Source organism: Trichomycterus rosablanca, chromosome 23 (genome assembly GCF_030014385.1).
Source record: "Trichomycterus rosablanca isolate fTriRos1 chromosome 23, fTriRos1.hap1, whole genome shotgun sequence".
Taxonomy (NCBI): domain Eukaryota; kingdom Metazoa; phylum Chordata; class Actinopteri; order Siluriformes; family Trichomycteridae; genus Trichomycterus; species Trichomycterus rosablanca.
Genome location: NC_086010.1, coordinates 5,054,134 through 5,068,242, shown reverse-complemented (window position 1 = coordinate 5,068,242; position 14,109 = coordinate 5,054,134). Strand labels below are relative to the sequence as shown.

At 36.3% G+C, this 14,109-nt stretch overlaps 3 protein-coding genes across 4 annotated transcripts; 1 reads left to right on the top strand and 2 right to left on the bottom strand.

Moving 5' to 3' along the window:
- Positions 1-1,610: 1,610 nt before the first annotated feature.
- On the bottom strand, positions 1,611-5,565 carry ccdc127a (coiled-coil domain containing 127a). Its single transcript, XM_062985605.1, has 3 exons — positions 5,463-5,565; positions 2,529-2,655; positions 1,611-2,342 (listed from the first exon to the last, which is right to left on the bottom strand). Exons 2-3 carry the CDS (start codon positions 2,644-2,646, stop codon positions 1,660-1,662), a joined length of 801 nt encoding a protein of 266 aa, XP_062841675.1. The 5' UTR covers positions 2,647-2,655; positions 5,463-5,565; the 3' UTR covers positions 1,611-1,659.
- On the top strand, positions 5,309-12,259 carry psma2a (proteasome 20S subunit alpha 2a). 2 transcript variants are annotated; one of them, XM_062985607.1, is made up of 8 exons: positions 5,309-5,376; positions 10,259-10,335; positions 10,631-10,763; positions 11,098-11,220; positions 11,410-11,491; positions 11,615-11,688; positions 11,780-11,837; positions 11,989-12,259. In XM_062985607.1, exons 1-8 carry the CDS (start codon positions 5,357-5,359, stop codon positions 12,103-12,105), a joined length of 684 nt encoding a protein of 227 aa, XP_062841677.1. In that variant the 5' UTR covers positions 5,309-5,356; the 3' UTR covers positions 12,106-12,259. The 2 variants fall into 2 exon arrangements, with proteins under 2 accessions (XP_062841677.1, XP_062841676.1); XM_062985606.1 differs by lacking the exon at positions 5,309-5,376 and adding an exon at positions 9,054-9,114.
- mrpl32 (mitochondrial ribosomal protein L32) lies at positions 6,972-8,784 on the bottom strand. Its single transcript, XM_062985783.1, has 3 exons — positions 8,635-8,784; positions 8,027-8,208; positions 6,972-7,276 (listed from the first exon to the last, which is right to left on the bottom strand). The coding sequence occupies exons 1-3, from the start codon at positions 8,726-8,728 to the stop codon at positions 7,025-7,027; spliced, it is 528 nt and encodes a 175-aa protein (XP_062841853.1). The 5' UTR covers positions 8,729-8,784; the 3' UTR covers positions 6,972-7,024.
- Positions 12,260-14,109: the final 1,850 nt, after the last annotated feature.

Genomic DNA, 14,109 nt, shown 5'->3' with positions numbered 1-14,109 from the left:
TAGTAAGAGCTTGTTCTTTGTAACTCATTTAAACCTTTGGTGAAACTCTCTGGATGAAGTTGATACACGAACATTGCCTGCAGTCGCCTGTATTGTTCACATTTCTCCTAGTTTGTCTAAAAGTCTACGAGGTGACCGGATCTAAGTGATCTGGTACACACGAAAAACTTGATTGCCTGAGCCGAGCTCTGAGGTATGTGCATGGCGAGCTGTGTTTATCTTTAAAGAAGTGTGTATGTTAGACAGAAAGACCTAATAATTAAATAATTCACAAGGATAAATAACAGCGTGCTTTTCATTCTATCAGAATAGTATAGTATGCCCACAGATCAAATTAAAATAAAGTTAAAAAGGCAGCGATCTTATCATAAAGAAATAAAAATATAGAAAGACTTTTATAGACACTCAGCTTATTTCACTCCACCATAATGACCTCTGCCAGAAACCTTAAGCTGGGAAGAACATCTTTTAGCAACACGATGGTGCAAAGCACAAGTGCTAAAACAAGCTAGAATTTTTAAGAAAAACATTGGTGTCCTAGTCCTGATCTTAACCCCATTCAACATCTGTGGCAGGACCTGAAACTTGCTGCACACCACTATTTTCTAACCTGACAACAAAATTGTTTCTAAAAATGAAGTGATGTTTTTGGATCAAACTTTTTTTCCTCCCCATAAAATATTGTTCCCAACAGACGGCGCCAAATAGCACCAGAAGCTAATTCACACAACCTCCACAGAGGAGTGACAATGCAGAAATACATGTCCATTTCCAGCCTCTCTGTATAATAAAGGCCAACAACTAGAGATTTTACAAAAGTGCTCATTTGCTTTTCAGTAGTGCCAAATATCGAAATACAAGAAATTCTAAAATTTGCATTTTGTTTAAAGATTAAACGTTTTACTAGACTCATTATACTGGTTATATGATTTGTAAAAAATATATATAACCAAAGCATGTTCGAGTTATTTTCATAAGTACCTTGTTAAAATCCATTGTTAGGCCTTTCGGACTTCATTAAGGACCAGGAGATTTTAAATTCACCAAAAAACTGAAACTGGCTCATGGTAAAATCTTCCAGCTGGGCAGTGATCCAAAAATGCATCCAAATCCACACCAAAATTGTTCACTGACAAAACCAAGCATTTGCCATAATCAATCCATTCTCCTGACCTAACCATCATTGGAATTATGTGAGGTGAGTAGAAGAGAGATTTTATTATATTTTTGTGCAGAGCTGATTGTATATTTGCATGCTGTATGGCAGAAAAATGCATTCTTTAATAAAAACTACATTATTCTGATACAACTGTCAAAAAGTTTAGGAGCTGCATCCCAAATACATCAGATGGGAAAACGTAAAATCAACAAACAGTGCAAAATATGAGACCAGTACCATTAAATGCTATATTACAGTGCCATGAAAAACTGCTTGCCCCTTCCTGATTTATTCTTAATATTTGTCACAACTGTTCACAATCTTCAGACTAAATTTAACATAAAACTTAAAATCATGTTTTAAGTAATCATTTAATGTATTAAAAAAATGATGAAATGATGATGATATAAAAATAATGAACAAACTCAGACAAATACGCTTAAGAAAGAAATCGGGAGAGAGCAAATATTTTTATATAGTTCAGGACAGGTCCTGTGTTGCTATATTTTTGGTAGTGACTTTTTGAGCGTCTCCTCTGCCCTCTTGTGCTCCTGAAGCTCTATGTGCAGATTCCAGTATTTAAGATACAGCCACATCAGCTTCCCATTTTTCCTTCTGTCCATGTTCAGCAGGTCGGCACAATGCTTGTCATTTTTAAAAATGTCCCGAAGGTCATCCTCCAAGCCTAATTCAGCTCCTACAGGGTCCTTGGCCACTTTGAGCAGGAGGTTCTTCTCCATCTCCATTCTGCGCTCTCTGGGAAGCAGAATACTACAGTAGGCATCTTGTCTCTCCACCAGCTTGACCTCCAGCTCCTGAAGCAAAACCTGAGCTTTCTGCTTCCATTGCTCTTCTTGTTTTAGAGCTGTTTGGAGTGCTAATCCAGCTGTTCCAGACTGCAGGACACGTGTTTTTTCCTGCTCTATTTCCTCCCGATCTTTCTGCAGCTGTTTGCGCTCCACCAGGAGCTGCTGGCTCTGACTGACCAGAGCTTTTCTGTAACCCTCCACCCGCTGCCGCTCCTTCTCCAATTCAAGCTCGAGTATGGCAGCTGTACGTCGATTCTCCGTCAGAGCATCTTTATACTTTAGCTCCAAGTCTTTGGCAATGGCAACCATGTTCTGATTGAACTGGCTCTTTGCTTCTTTGATCTCCCGCTGAGACTCCCGAGTCCAGATCCAACCTGATGAAATGATAAAGCAAAAATAATAAGCATGGTCCTATTAACCAAACAGTGGTGGCGAGGTCACATGATATTTGTGACTCAGCTGATTGTTTGACATTAACGTGGTTGACAGTTGATAGCCTTTGTGGCTTGATTACAAGACAGCATTGTTGTCTAATGGCTAAATGCTCAATGGCTACTTACGGAAGGCAGCAAGGCCAAGCATTGGCACCAACAGTGCATAATTCCATTTGCCTCCATCAGGACCTTCATGTGGCCCCGGCCTTATATTCCATCTTGGTGGATCATTCAGGTTGTTCATGGAGATAGCCTGTTTGAATAAAAATATGAATACATTAACCATGCAGACTTTAAGTTTAGATTTTTGTAGTAGTTCATAATCAGTAGTTTTTATGACCTAAACCACTAAATGTGCATGTGTTTACCTTTGACGTTTTAAAACCATTTCTGGTAAATCTTTCCATTAGACTTATTTGCAGGGATTGGGTTCAAATCCATCACACAGGTCAGTGTTCCAATTAATTCCAAAAGTGTTTGAAGGGGTTACGGTCAGGGCGTTATGCAGGCTAGTGAGTGTCTTCTGGCAAAGTTGGAAACAGGTAATTCTATAAACTGTTATTATATGTCCAATAACGATGTGCTTTTACACCAGTCCAGCTGAATTGTTCATGTGATCGTAGGCTGCTCTGAACCTGCTCAGCTATTAGACTAATTCATTAGTACACTCAAGAGAAATCATTCTTAAGCTTAAGTTGCCTCCAGGAAGTAGGCCTGTGCCATACACACATCATCAATTGATGGTCTTGTTCTCTTAGCATCTGTTGCTTGTTGGCTGAGCTATTGTTGTTGCTAGTAGGGCTGGGTATCGCCACTAATTTCCTGGATCGATTCGATTCCGATCTTCGATTTTCAATTCGATTTTCGATTCAATTTTAATTCAACACATTTAGGCATATTTGAGTTACATTAACAGGTTTGCACAGCGAAAATCAGTGCAAAAAGTTGTGTAGTGGTCATAACTTGATCTTCTGCCATGCTAAACTGATGTGCAGGTCAGATCTCGTTGCATGAAAAAACACTGGCTGGTCACGCGAAGTTAAAGGGGGTAACAGATTTCCGTGTGCACCGTAAAAAGGGGCGTATTAAAAGATCGATCTCGCGTTTACATAAATCGATATCGGATCGTTCAAATAAAGATCGATTTTATAAACCCACCCCTAGTTGCTAGACGTCTCCATTTCAAAGTATCAACATTACAGTTGACAGAAATGTAACAAACTAATGTGCTGGAAAAGTGGCCTATGTATTGTTTGTTTGTTTATTAGGATTTTAACGTCATGTTTTACACTTTGGTTACATTCATGACAGAAATGGTAGATACTCATTTCACAAGGTTATATCAAACACAGTCATGGACAATTTAGTGTCTCCAGTTCACCTCATTTGCATGTTTTTGGACTGTGGGAAGAACCCGGAGGAAACCCATGCGGACACGGGGAGAACATGCAAACTCCACACAGAAAGGACCCGGACTGCCCCACCTGGGGATCGAACCCAGGACCTTCTTGCTGTGAGGCGACAGTGCTACTCACTTAGCCACCGTGCCGCCCCCTATGTATTGTAGATATTGTCTACAATACATAGCATGCAATACAAGTCAATACAACACTACTACAATACAACACTACTACAATACAAGTCAGCACAACACTACTACAATACAACAATACTACAATACAAGTCAACACAACACTACTACAATACAAGTCAACACAACACTACTACAATACAACAATACTACAATACAAGTCAACACAACACTACTACAATACAACAATACTACAATACAAGTCAACACAACACTACTACAATACAAGTCAACACAACACTACTACAATACAACAATACTACAATACAAGTCAACACAACACTACTACAATACAACAATACTACAATACAAGTCAACACAACACTACTACAATACAAGTCAACACAACACTACTACAATACAACAATACTACAATACAAGTCAACACAACACTACTACAATACAACACTACTACAATACAAGTCAACACAACACTACTACAATACAACAATACTACAATACAAGTCAACACAACACTACTACAATACAAGTCAACACAACACTACTACAATACAAGTCAATACAACACAACACACCACTACTACAATACAACAATACTACAATACAAGTCAACACAACACTACTACAATACAAGTCAACACAACACTACTACAATACAAGTCAATACAACACTACTACAACACAACTACATAACAAATCAACACAACTACAATACAAGTCAATACAACACTACTACAACACAACACTACTACAATACAACAATACTACAATACAAGTCAACACAACACAACTACAATACAAGTCAACACAACACTACTACAATACAAGTCAACACAACACTACTACAATACAAGTCAATACAACACTACTACAATACAAGTCAACACACCACTACTACAATACAACAATACTACAATACAAGTCAACACAACACTACTACAATACAAGTCAACACACCACTACTACAATACAACAATACTACAATACAAGTCAACACAACACTACTACAATACAAGTCAACACAACACTACTACAATACAACACTACTACAATACAAGTCAACACAACACTACTACAATACAAGTCAACACAACACTACTACAATACAACAATACTACAATACAATACTACAATACAAGTCAATACAACACGACTACAATACAACACTACTACAATACAATACTACAATATAAGTCAATGCAATTTGTTGTAGATATTGTAGACCATACACAAAAATGAAAATTGATGATGAAAATAACAGTATGTGACCATAATATCAACGTTAGTTTAGGTTGTGTATTAATTCAACACACTACCCAGTACAGTAACATGCTGTTTAGGACACAGCCCGAGTCCTGCAAACACAGCTAACGCTCAAAACATTAGCTAAAATGCTAAGCTAATGCGAAGACATTCTGTACAGTAGGTGTACCTCTTTATTTTGTGTCAGTTTAAACCACAGAGGAATTAAATGATAATTTAATAATCATTTTAATGTGTTTACTCACCTTCAAAAAAGACGTTAGGCGATAGCTTATAAGTTCCTTCCCCTGTGTTCAGGTTACGCTAATAACGTAACATACGCAACACCACGGAACAACAGAACAGACCATGTTTACACATAGTTGTGATGTTTTAAATGCTTCACAGTTCACTGCATTGTTTTGTGTATATTTATAAAGTTTTACTAAGGTTTTATTTCGGTTTAGACAACATTTTGATAATTTAATGTCAGTTTTTACGTGTTTTGTATTTGAATAGTCAGAACGCGCATTGGTACAGTCCGCTGGTTGCATCATAGATGAATCAAAATAAAAATAGTAAAAGATTGTTAGTTTATTTTTTTTTATTTGTCAAATGATTTTTATTCGGTTACCTTTGACAAATGTATTTAACCATGTCCTTTTTATAAACACATTGTAAATATATAAAATACTCTAAGGCATTTCTGCTTTCCAAACTGACAACAAAAATGTCAGATGTATATTGACAAAATAAACTATTAAAATGCGCAAGATCACTAAATTCTAAATAAAAATATAAAACAATACAGCTTTAAAGACACTGATAGATGGAAACGAGTCTTTCGAAGAATCAACTCATTGGAACAATTCTCTTTACAAATGATTCAAACGTTCGAAACACCTGTGATGTCTCGTTCACTAAGGAATCGACTCTTCATGATCGTTGGGAGCCGATTCGCAGTGAGAAGTGCATTTTTGAGGACTGTTGAAATAGATCCCCTAAGTTTCTTCATTTCAATGTATTTATTTTTCTTTTTGTAATCTAGCTGAGTGCAAATGTTGGTGTGTGGTACTACTCCTTATTAGGTCTAGATTATTATTACCGTTTTAAATACAATCGTAAATCGTATCAAATTACACTTGGTTTTGTGGCCAGCAGATGGCGAGCTTGATCCCTGGAGATGCCATGGTCATCTGTGGTCAGAAGAGAATGTATTGTTACCTGGGCCCTTATTGTTTATTTAACGAGGAGCCTATTTTTAAACTTTATTATTCATTTGACTGAGGACAAAAGCAAACACATCCACCTCATCACACTACTACTGCCATGATTATTATAACCACCATGGTATAACATTCTCACTATAATTGTTATTGTTTTACCAGACACTTTTTGGAGACTTTTGTGTTGTAAAGTTCTGAACATGACCATAACTGAGGCAAGTGATGTTTACAATTCCAAAAACACACATTCAATCTTATGTCAGAAACACCCGACATTTTGAGAAGTATTTAGCCCAGGGGTTTAAACACCTAGTTAGAAAATGTTGTCTAGTATTGACGATGATGACAAGCACCTGGTTATTTAGTTTGATTAACTACACATAAAATACTGAGTATACTGAGACAACTCTACAGTCTGTGAACTTATTTGGATGCATTCAGGTATTTATGTGCATTTTTTCATTAAATAATAGTAACAAAGTTAAAAGTTCTTAAAGGTATCAGTCCAGAGTAACCCTCAAAAGCAAAAAATAGATTTTGAGACATTGAGGCTGTCAGACAAGTTTAATAATTTTATATTATACAAAAAAGCTTACAGTAAGTCACAGATTAAACCAGGAGGGACGTTTTCTGCTACGCTCTATTATTCTCTTTCCCTTGTCTGCATCACTAGGACTTTCATTCTCGTACAAAACTATGGTCTCCACCACCGGCGCATTGTGAGGACGTCCTTCCTTAATTTCAATCTGCTTTCTTATCATGGCCGTCTCCTTTCGAACCTTCTCATAGCAGAACCCACAAAGAATATGCTTCTGTTTTAGGTTCCCACACTCTGGACAGGGCTCAATATTCGTCTGAGGAAATAAATCAGAAATGAAGACATTTAAGAAAGGCAATCCAAAGTATTTACTACAGATTTTCCAGGCTAAACATGGTTTTATGTTTAAGTCTTCCAGCTAACCATCGCAAAGCAATTCTGGCATAGTGACATGCAAATAAACCATTGATAAAGCATCACAGTTACTTTGCTAACAGCTGGATTAAAATAGATACATAATACAATGAAATATGGATCAACCAGAATAAAAATAATGATTCTGTTTGTATATCCCTAGTGATGTTTAGTTTAACCACAAGCAGTTATAATTCCAGTGGCAATGTTTAAAAAGACATGGTATTTATTATTTTTAGCAAAGTCTTGTTTACAGATAACCATGGGGAAAAAACTTTGAGGGCAGTATTAAACATTTTAGGATGACTTGTGACAAAACTAGTCAAAACAACACTCAAATTGCCTATGGCATTAAAACAATAGACAGTATATATTAAGGGGGCAATATTTGTCAAGAAAACATTTCCCACGCTATTAATCCTCCTCCACCAGCACCAAGACCACTCTGAACTGTTGGCACAGGTTTTCCTGTGGCAGACATGGCATGTTGTACAGCAAAACTGGTAGAGGTATCTCTGGGCTTACTGGATACTGGATACTAATTATTTAGACTTTGTTATATCAGAATAAAAGCAAGATAAAAATAACTTGCTTATTTACTTGATTTCCAACCAAGAAGTAGTAGCTAGTAATACAGTGTAGTTGAACATACCTTGACTTCAATCAGTTTATTTGGGTTCCGTCTTCTGCAGCGATTCACTTCTATGGTGCGTCTCTTTTTGGGTGCTGCCATCCAGAAAATGCTGTCCAGAAAACTGGGCTCAGTGCTGCTGTCATCGCTGATGGACTGAGGTTGTGGTAGAAGACTGGCACCCTGAACTGCCAGAGCCGGACCTGGAAAAAATGGATTTATGTGAACTCTCATTCCTCCTCTGCACATGCTCAAACCATCTTAATCTCACCACCTTCATCTTCCTCTCTTGTCTTTTTGAATAAGCAGTACTTTTACTGAGTAACACTTAAACAAGTTGATCTATTTCACACAAGTGCTGTCATCTAGACATTTGATAATATTGTTCTGACCACTACAGGCCTTTAGGTGGCGCCTCCAGACTAAAAAAGAGCCTTTTTAAAAACACTATTGGCTAAAAAGTTTTAACGTTAAATAAAGCTTCGTCTGACCATTACTGGTTTGTAGTGATCACAAATATTATCACAGATCAGGTCGATCAATCTGAAGTCCTTAATCAATGTTAGATTTCAGCTAAGACATGCTGATCTTCCTTGCTGATATTTCTGAACGTTTGGTTCTACACTTACCTAAACTCCTGTCAAATCCTGCAGCTTGTATTAAACTGGACTCCAGCTGTTGCAAGGATTTTGTGAGAAATCGCGTAAAACGTGTTAACGCCATAATACAATCAATACAGTCTTCACTCGTGTACCAACTACAACATCCTCACGGTCATTCGGTGTAGCTGCGACTACGCATGCGCGAAATGTACACCCAGCGGTGCATGTCGGGACTTGTAGTTCTTAAGATATTAGCTGCGTTGTAGTTCTTAAGACATTTACTTCTTTAAGAGCTGTGTGCTATAAGACTTATGATAAAACTCTGTTTAAACTAAACCTTCGTACACAAAACTCAAACCTGTTACATTTGTGATGGGATTCTGTTTTAATGTGATATATTTTAAATTGGTTTGACTTCATTCACCGAAAAGCCGTGTGGCGTCACTTCCTGCACAGTGAAACAGCAATGGCAGAAAGAGGCTACAGTTTCTCTCTAACTACATTTAGGTAACTGATTCATTTGGTATATTTTGCCGGTTTTGTTTTATGTTAACTTTTAATGCTTGTTTATAATTAAAACCTTAAAAGATTCCTACATTTTTTGTAATTAATGCTGCATGAATAGCACATTTGAAGTGATGCAGAGTCACTATTAACTGGCTGTAACTACGGTTCACTCTCAAATTGCTCCCTACTCCCTATACACGAGTGCACTACATCTCATAACGAAGTGACTTTTTTGTCATGCCTAGTGCGCTTCGGTATTGGGGCTTAAGTTATTTGGTATTCGTCCAATATTCACTAGCTGTGCTAATCAACGCCAGTTCTTTTACCTGAACATGTTAGATAAATATTGCTTATTAGTTTAATAGTATCTTTGTCCTGTAATGTAAAGCTAAGAAAACGTTAATATTAATAATGTTTGTGTCATTTACAGTTTGTTTAGATTTTAGTTTTGATAAATTACCACTTTCACTTTCAATTTTCCCACAACATGCGAACAATTAAACGTAAATGTGCTGTTCTGTTTTACATATAAAATGTGTGTGTGTGTTCCCCACAGAGTAAACCATCATTAGTGGGTTTTATAATAATTATATTCTGATCTCGGAAAAAGTCTGTTTATCATTAAGTGCTCTTGAAACTTAGCTTGTTTTACGCAGCTTTGGTAAATAGGGGCCAACAAGAGCTCAAGTTCAAAGACATGCAGTCAGGCCAACTGGAGCTACTAAAATTGCCCCGTGTGTGTGTGTGTGTGTGTGTGTCTGCCCTGTGATGGACTGGCGACCTGTCTGGGGTGTTTCCTTCCATTTGCACAATAAAATGTTTTAGAGGTTTGTTTGGGTTGTTTCAATATTTAGGGGGTGCTATAAATACCCACCTGATTAGGCACAGTTTTTACACCTGGTGCAGTATTTTTATCTGGGCTTGGGACCGGCACTGAGAGCACACTGATGAGAGCACCTCCCAATGGCTAGGCAGTCGTAAACAATTATGTCTGTCCCACTAATATATGTCGACCAAATAAAAGACAGTACTGTATATCAAAATTATACAGTACATTAAGATATTTTGGTTATCCTACGATGTTCATGCCCACCTAGAGGTAAAGGCAGTGGTTATTTGTTTATTTATGTATTTTTATTTACAGCCCTTCAGGGAAGCTGGTTCAGATTGAATATGCTCTGGCAGCTGTTGCAGCAGGTGCTCCCTCAGTGGGAATTAAAGGTATGTTACCTCCTAATAATCTTTTTCACTTTAAATGGATTACAATTTTATTGTTGCTGAGCATATAATTTCTGGTTTAGCTTTATGCAGGCTGAATAAAGTGCTTAGTGAGTGTATATTAAACATTAAAAGAAAAGAAAATTAGCACCCCTGTAACACACTGATTCACCACTGCATTAGTTGATACAGTATTTTGTTGCATTTTTCCCAAAAATGTTCACTGTTGAAAACAAAAGCAACATTTATATTACCTAAGTAGCACACTGATGCATTTAATAATCACTTTGTTTCACAGCTTCAAACGGTGTTGTGTTAGCAACAGAGAAGAAGCAGAAGTCTATACTGTATGATGAACAAAGCGTCCACAAAGTAGAACCCATAACCAAACACATTGGTATAGTGTACAGTGGTATGGGTCCAGACTACAGGTATGCACTGTCTTTACGAAATACAACAGGCCGAGGTAAATTACAAAGTTAACTAAGGATTTCTGTCAGTTTTAAGATAGCAAGCTGTTTGTTGTTAGTGTGCTGAGTATTATTGTATTTAATACTAAAAATCAAAGAGATAATTGTTTGTTGTAAAGCTTGTGTTTGCTTATTTTTACTTAAATACTCAGCAGGTTATATAATTTAGCCAGGATTACCTACACTACACATACGTGGGGAAGGTTTCAGGCTCATGCCAAATGAACACAAATCTGTTAAGCAAAAGAAGGTGGAAGTTTTGTTTTTTTTAAAGATAAAAAAACTTTTTCTGCAGAGTTTTGGTGAGGAGAGCAAGAAAGCTTGCCCAACAGTATTTCCTGGTTTACCAAGAGCCCATTCCCACAGGTCAGCTTGTGCAGAGGGTGGCTTCAGTTATGCAGGAGTACACACAATCAGGGTAAGTCTTATGACTGTCTTAATATTATGTCATTTTTCAACTAAGCTTGTAAGCTGTTATAAAATAAAAACAGCCCACTTATTTAAAGCGGATTCAGTATATTTATTGAGTCCAAATGTGTGTTTGTTTAATGTCTGAGAAGCTGTTTTTCCTGAATGAAAACTTTTTTTGTGTGTTTTTATTTCTCAGAGGTGTTCGCCCATTTGGTGTGTCTCTCTTAATTGCCGGCTGGGATGTGGACCGTCCATATCTTTTCCAGTCTGATCCCTCGGTATGTACTTACCCTTTAAGCCGTTTAATATCTTTTACAACTCAGTTTTTAAAGAGGTGTTAGGAACAGATCAGCATATTGTTTATATTTGTAAGATGTGAATAAGTTTCTTCTTTTTCCAAGGGTGCGTACTTTGCGTGGAAGGCCACAGCTATGGGAAAGAACTATGTGAATGGGAAGACTTTCTTAGAGAAAAGGTATTTAAAAGCTTTTGATTGCTGTTATGAAACCATAACAATATATTTTTGTTAATTAATCATTATTCTCCCATGTGTAATGTGCTCTCAGATACAACGAGGATCTTGAACTAGAAGATGCTATTCACACAGCTATTCTGACCCTTAAGGTAAAAATCTTTCTGATTGTCTGCTACCTTCCTATTAGCTGAGATGTGGTTAAAGCTTTTGATTCTTTTGGATTTTATTTGATTGTAGACAGTAAGATGTAAAACAGTAACATGAATTAAAAAGCATCACTTAATGGCTGTACTGTTACAGGAAAGCTTTGAAGGTCAGATGACCGAGGACAACATTGAGGTTGGAATCTGTAATGAGGCTGGCTTTAAGAGACTGACTCCTGCTGAAGTGAAAGACTACCTAGCTGCTATTGCATAAATTCAACCACTACAATGTTAAATATACTGACTTATGTTGTTTCAAATTCTTCAGAAAAAAGTAAAATGTTGCAAGGGTGATGTGAAATGAAGTGGTAGTTTTATTATTTGTATTTTTTACTGAGTGAAAAATAAACTACCAAAATACATGCAAAGCTTTTTGTTGTATGTGATTTATGTGTGAAAGAAATACAATGAGCACAACACAGATAGCTTAAAATTTGCTGAATCATTTATGGTTATTTCTGCCTTATTTTTGTTATTTCTGACATTAACAGGACACGGAAGCAAGTTTTCAGGCCACATGCAGTAGTATACTTTTAATACAGTATACAGTATATGGTGGAACATATAATCACTGCTCTAGGTTACAAGAATGATAGATAATACACAAAAATAATAAAAATCACAACAGTGCAGTAAAAAGATTAGCAATTTATTTTATTGACATATATTAGACACTTTATAAGGATGTTAATAACTTCATTTCATTCATTTTCAGAATTTAGCAGACGCTTTTGTCCAAAGCAACTTACATTATAGCAATTGAGGGTTAAGGGCCTTGCTCAAGGGCCCAGCAGTGGCAACCTGGCAGTGGTGGGGTTTGAACCAGCAACCTTCTGCTTACCAGTCCAGTACCTTAACCGCTAGGCTACAACTGCCCTATGCAATAATTAGTAGTAGTAGTAGTAGTAAAAGTAGTTATTTAATTGATTCTATTTTGTAAATTGTTATACAATGTATACAAGGTACTCCTACGTTCATTTAGATAAATTGCTTGCCACATTTCTTTCTTCTTTCTTAATTACATACATTTAATTTCAAAGGTGGAAAGTAACCAGAGAAATATTTTGTTACAGTGCTGTATATTCATTAGTGTAAAATCTAACTGCTTAATTATCAGTTTGTGTATTTATCTGTATGTTAGTGTGGTTGTAGTACATTAACTTAAGAGACCTAATATATACAGTATATACTGTATATTTAGAGAGAGTCGTAAATATCTTTTTTGACTACAAATAATGAAACTTGAATTACTTTAGTTCTTTATATTGAGTTCTAAAGCTATAGTTACTTTTAGCCAAGTATTATGGATGTGAACACAGTAGTTTACTCCCTTAACTACAGATAATTCTTTCGCTTAGCAGCAGCCAGCGGTAACTAACGTTCGTTTACTCCAGAGCGGTAGAGAGAACAGAGTGGCGACACACCGTTCCAAACATACCTCCGTGAAGCTGGCCCCCCATGTGGTCAGAAATGGAATATAAATATTATTATTCGTTTGTGCCAGCTTCACGGAGGTTCCAAACATCCCATAGAGCCCCATTCATTTCCACTACTTATCAAACATTTTCAGCTGTATGTTGCTTTGTTTTAAAAAAAAATAATGAATTTGATGTCATTAATATACTTAATACTGTTATTGTTTAGCATTTGCTCAGCACTAAATGTTACATGTTTATCTTAATTAATAGGTATAACTGAATGTAGCTTAGTCAGTTAAGCTTAATTAATGACACTAGAGTCTTTTCACCTAAAATGAGTTGATTAATCAAGAGTCTTGTTACAGAAATGATCATAAAACATTAGAACCACAATAAATCATTATACTTTTACTTTCATACTTAAGTACATTTGAAGGTAAATTTAGTTTAGTACTCAAGTGGAGGTAAAGAGTATTTTTACTTTTACTTCTACTTTTACTGGAGTAATATGTTACCTTGGATATCTCTACTTTAACTCAACTACATGGTTTGTGTACCTTGTCCACCACTTACATTAGACAAAATGAACTAGTGCATATTAATTATGAATTCATTAATGTATTACATGTAGGAATCAATTATTAATCACTCATGAAATAAGAGATGAATTAATGCTTTTTCATGTACCTGCACTATAATGTTAAAGGTACGGTAGAGCGTTTATGAATCTGTTCATTCAGTGCAGGTAAACCTTATGAATCCAGCACATGACTTAGTGTTTAGCCAAAATGATTATTATT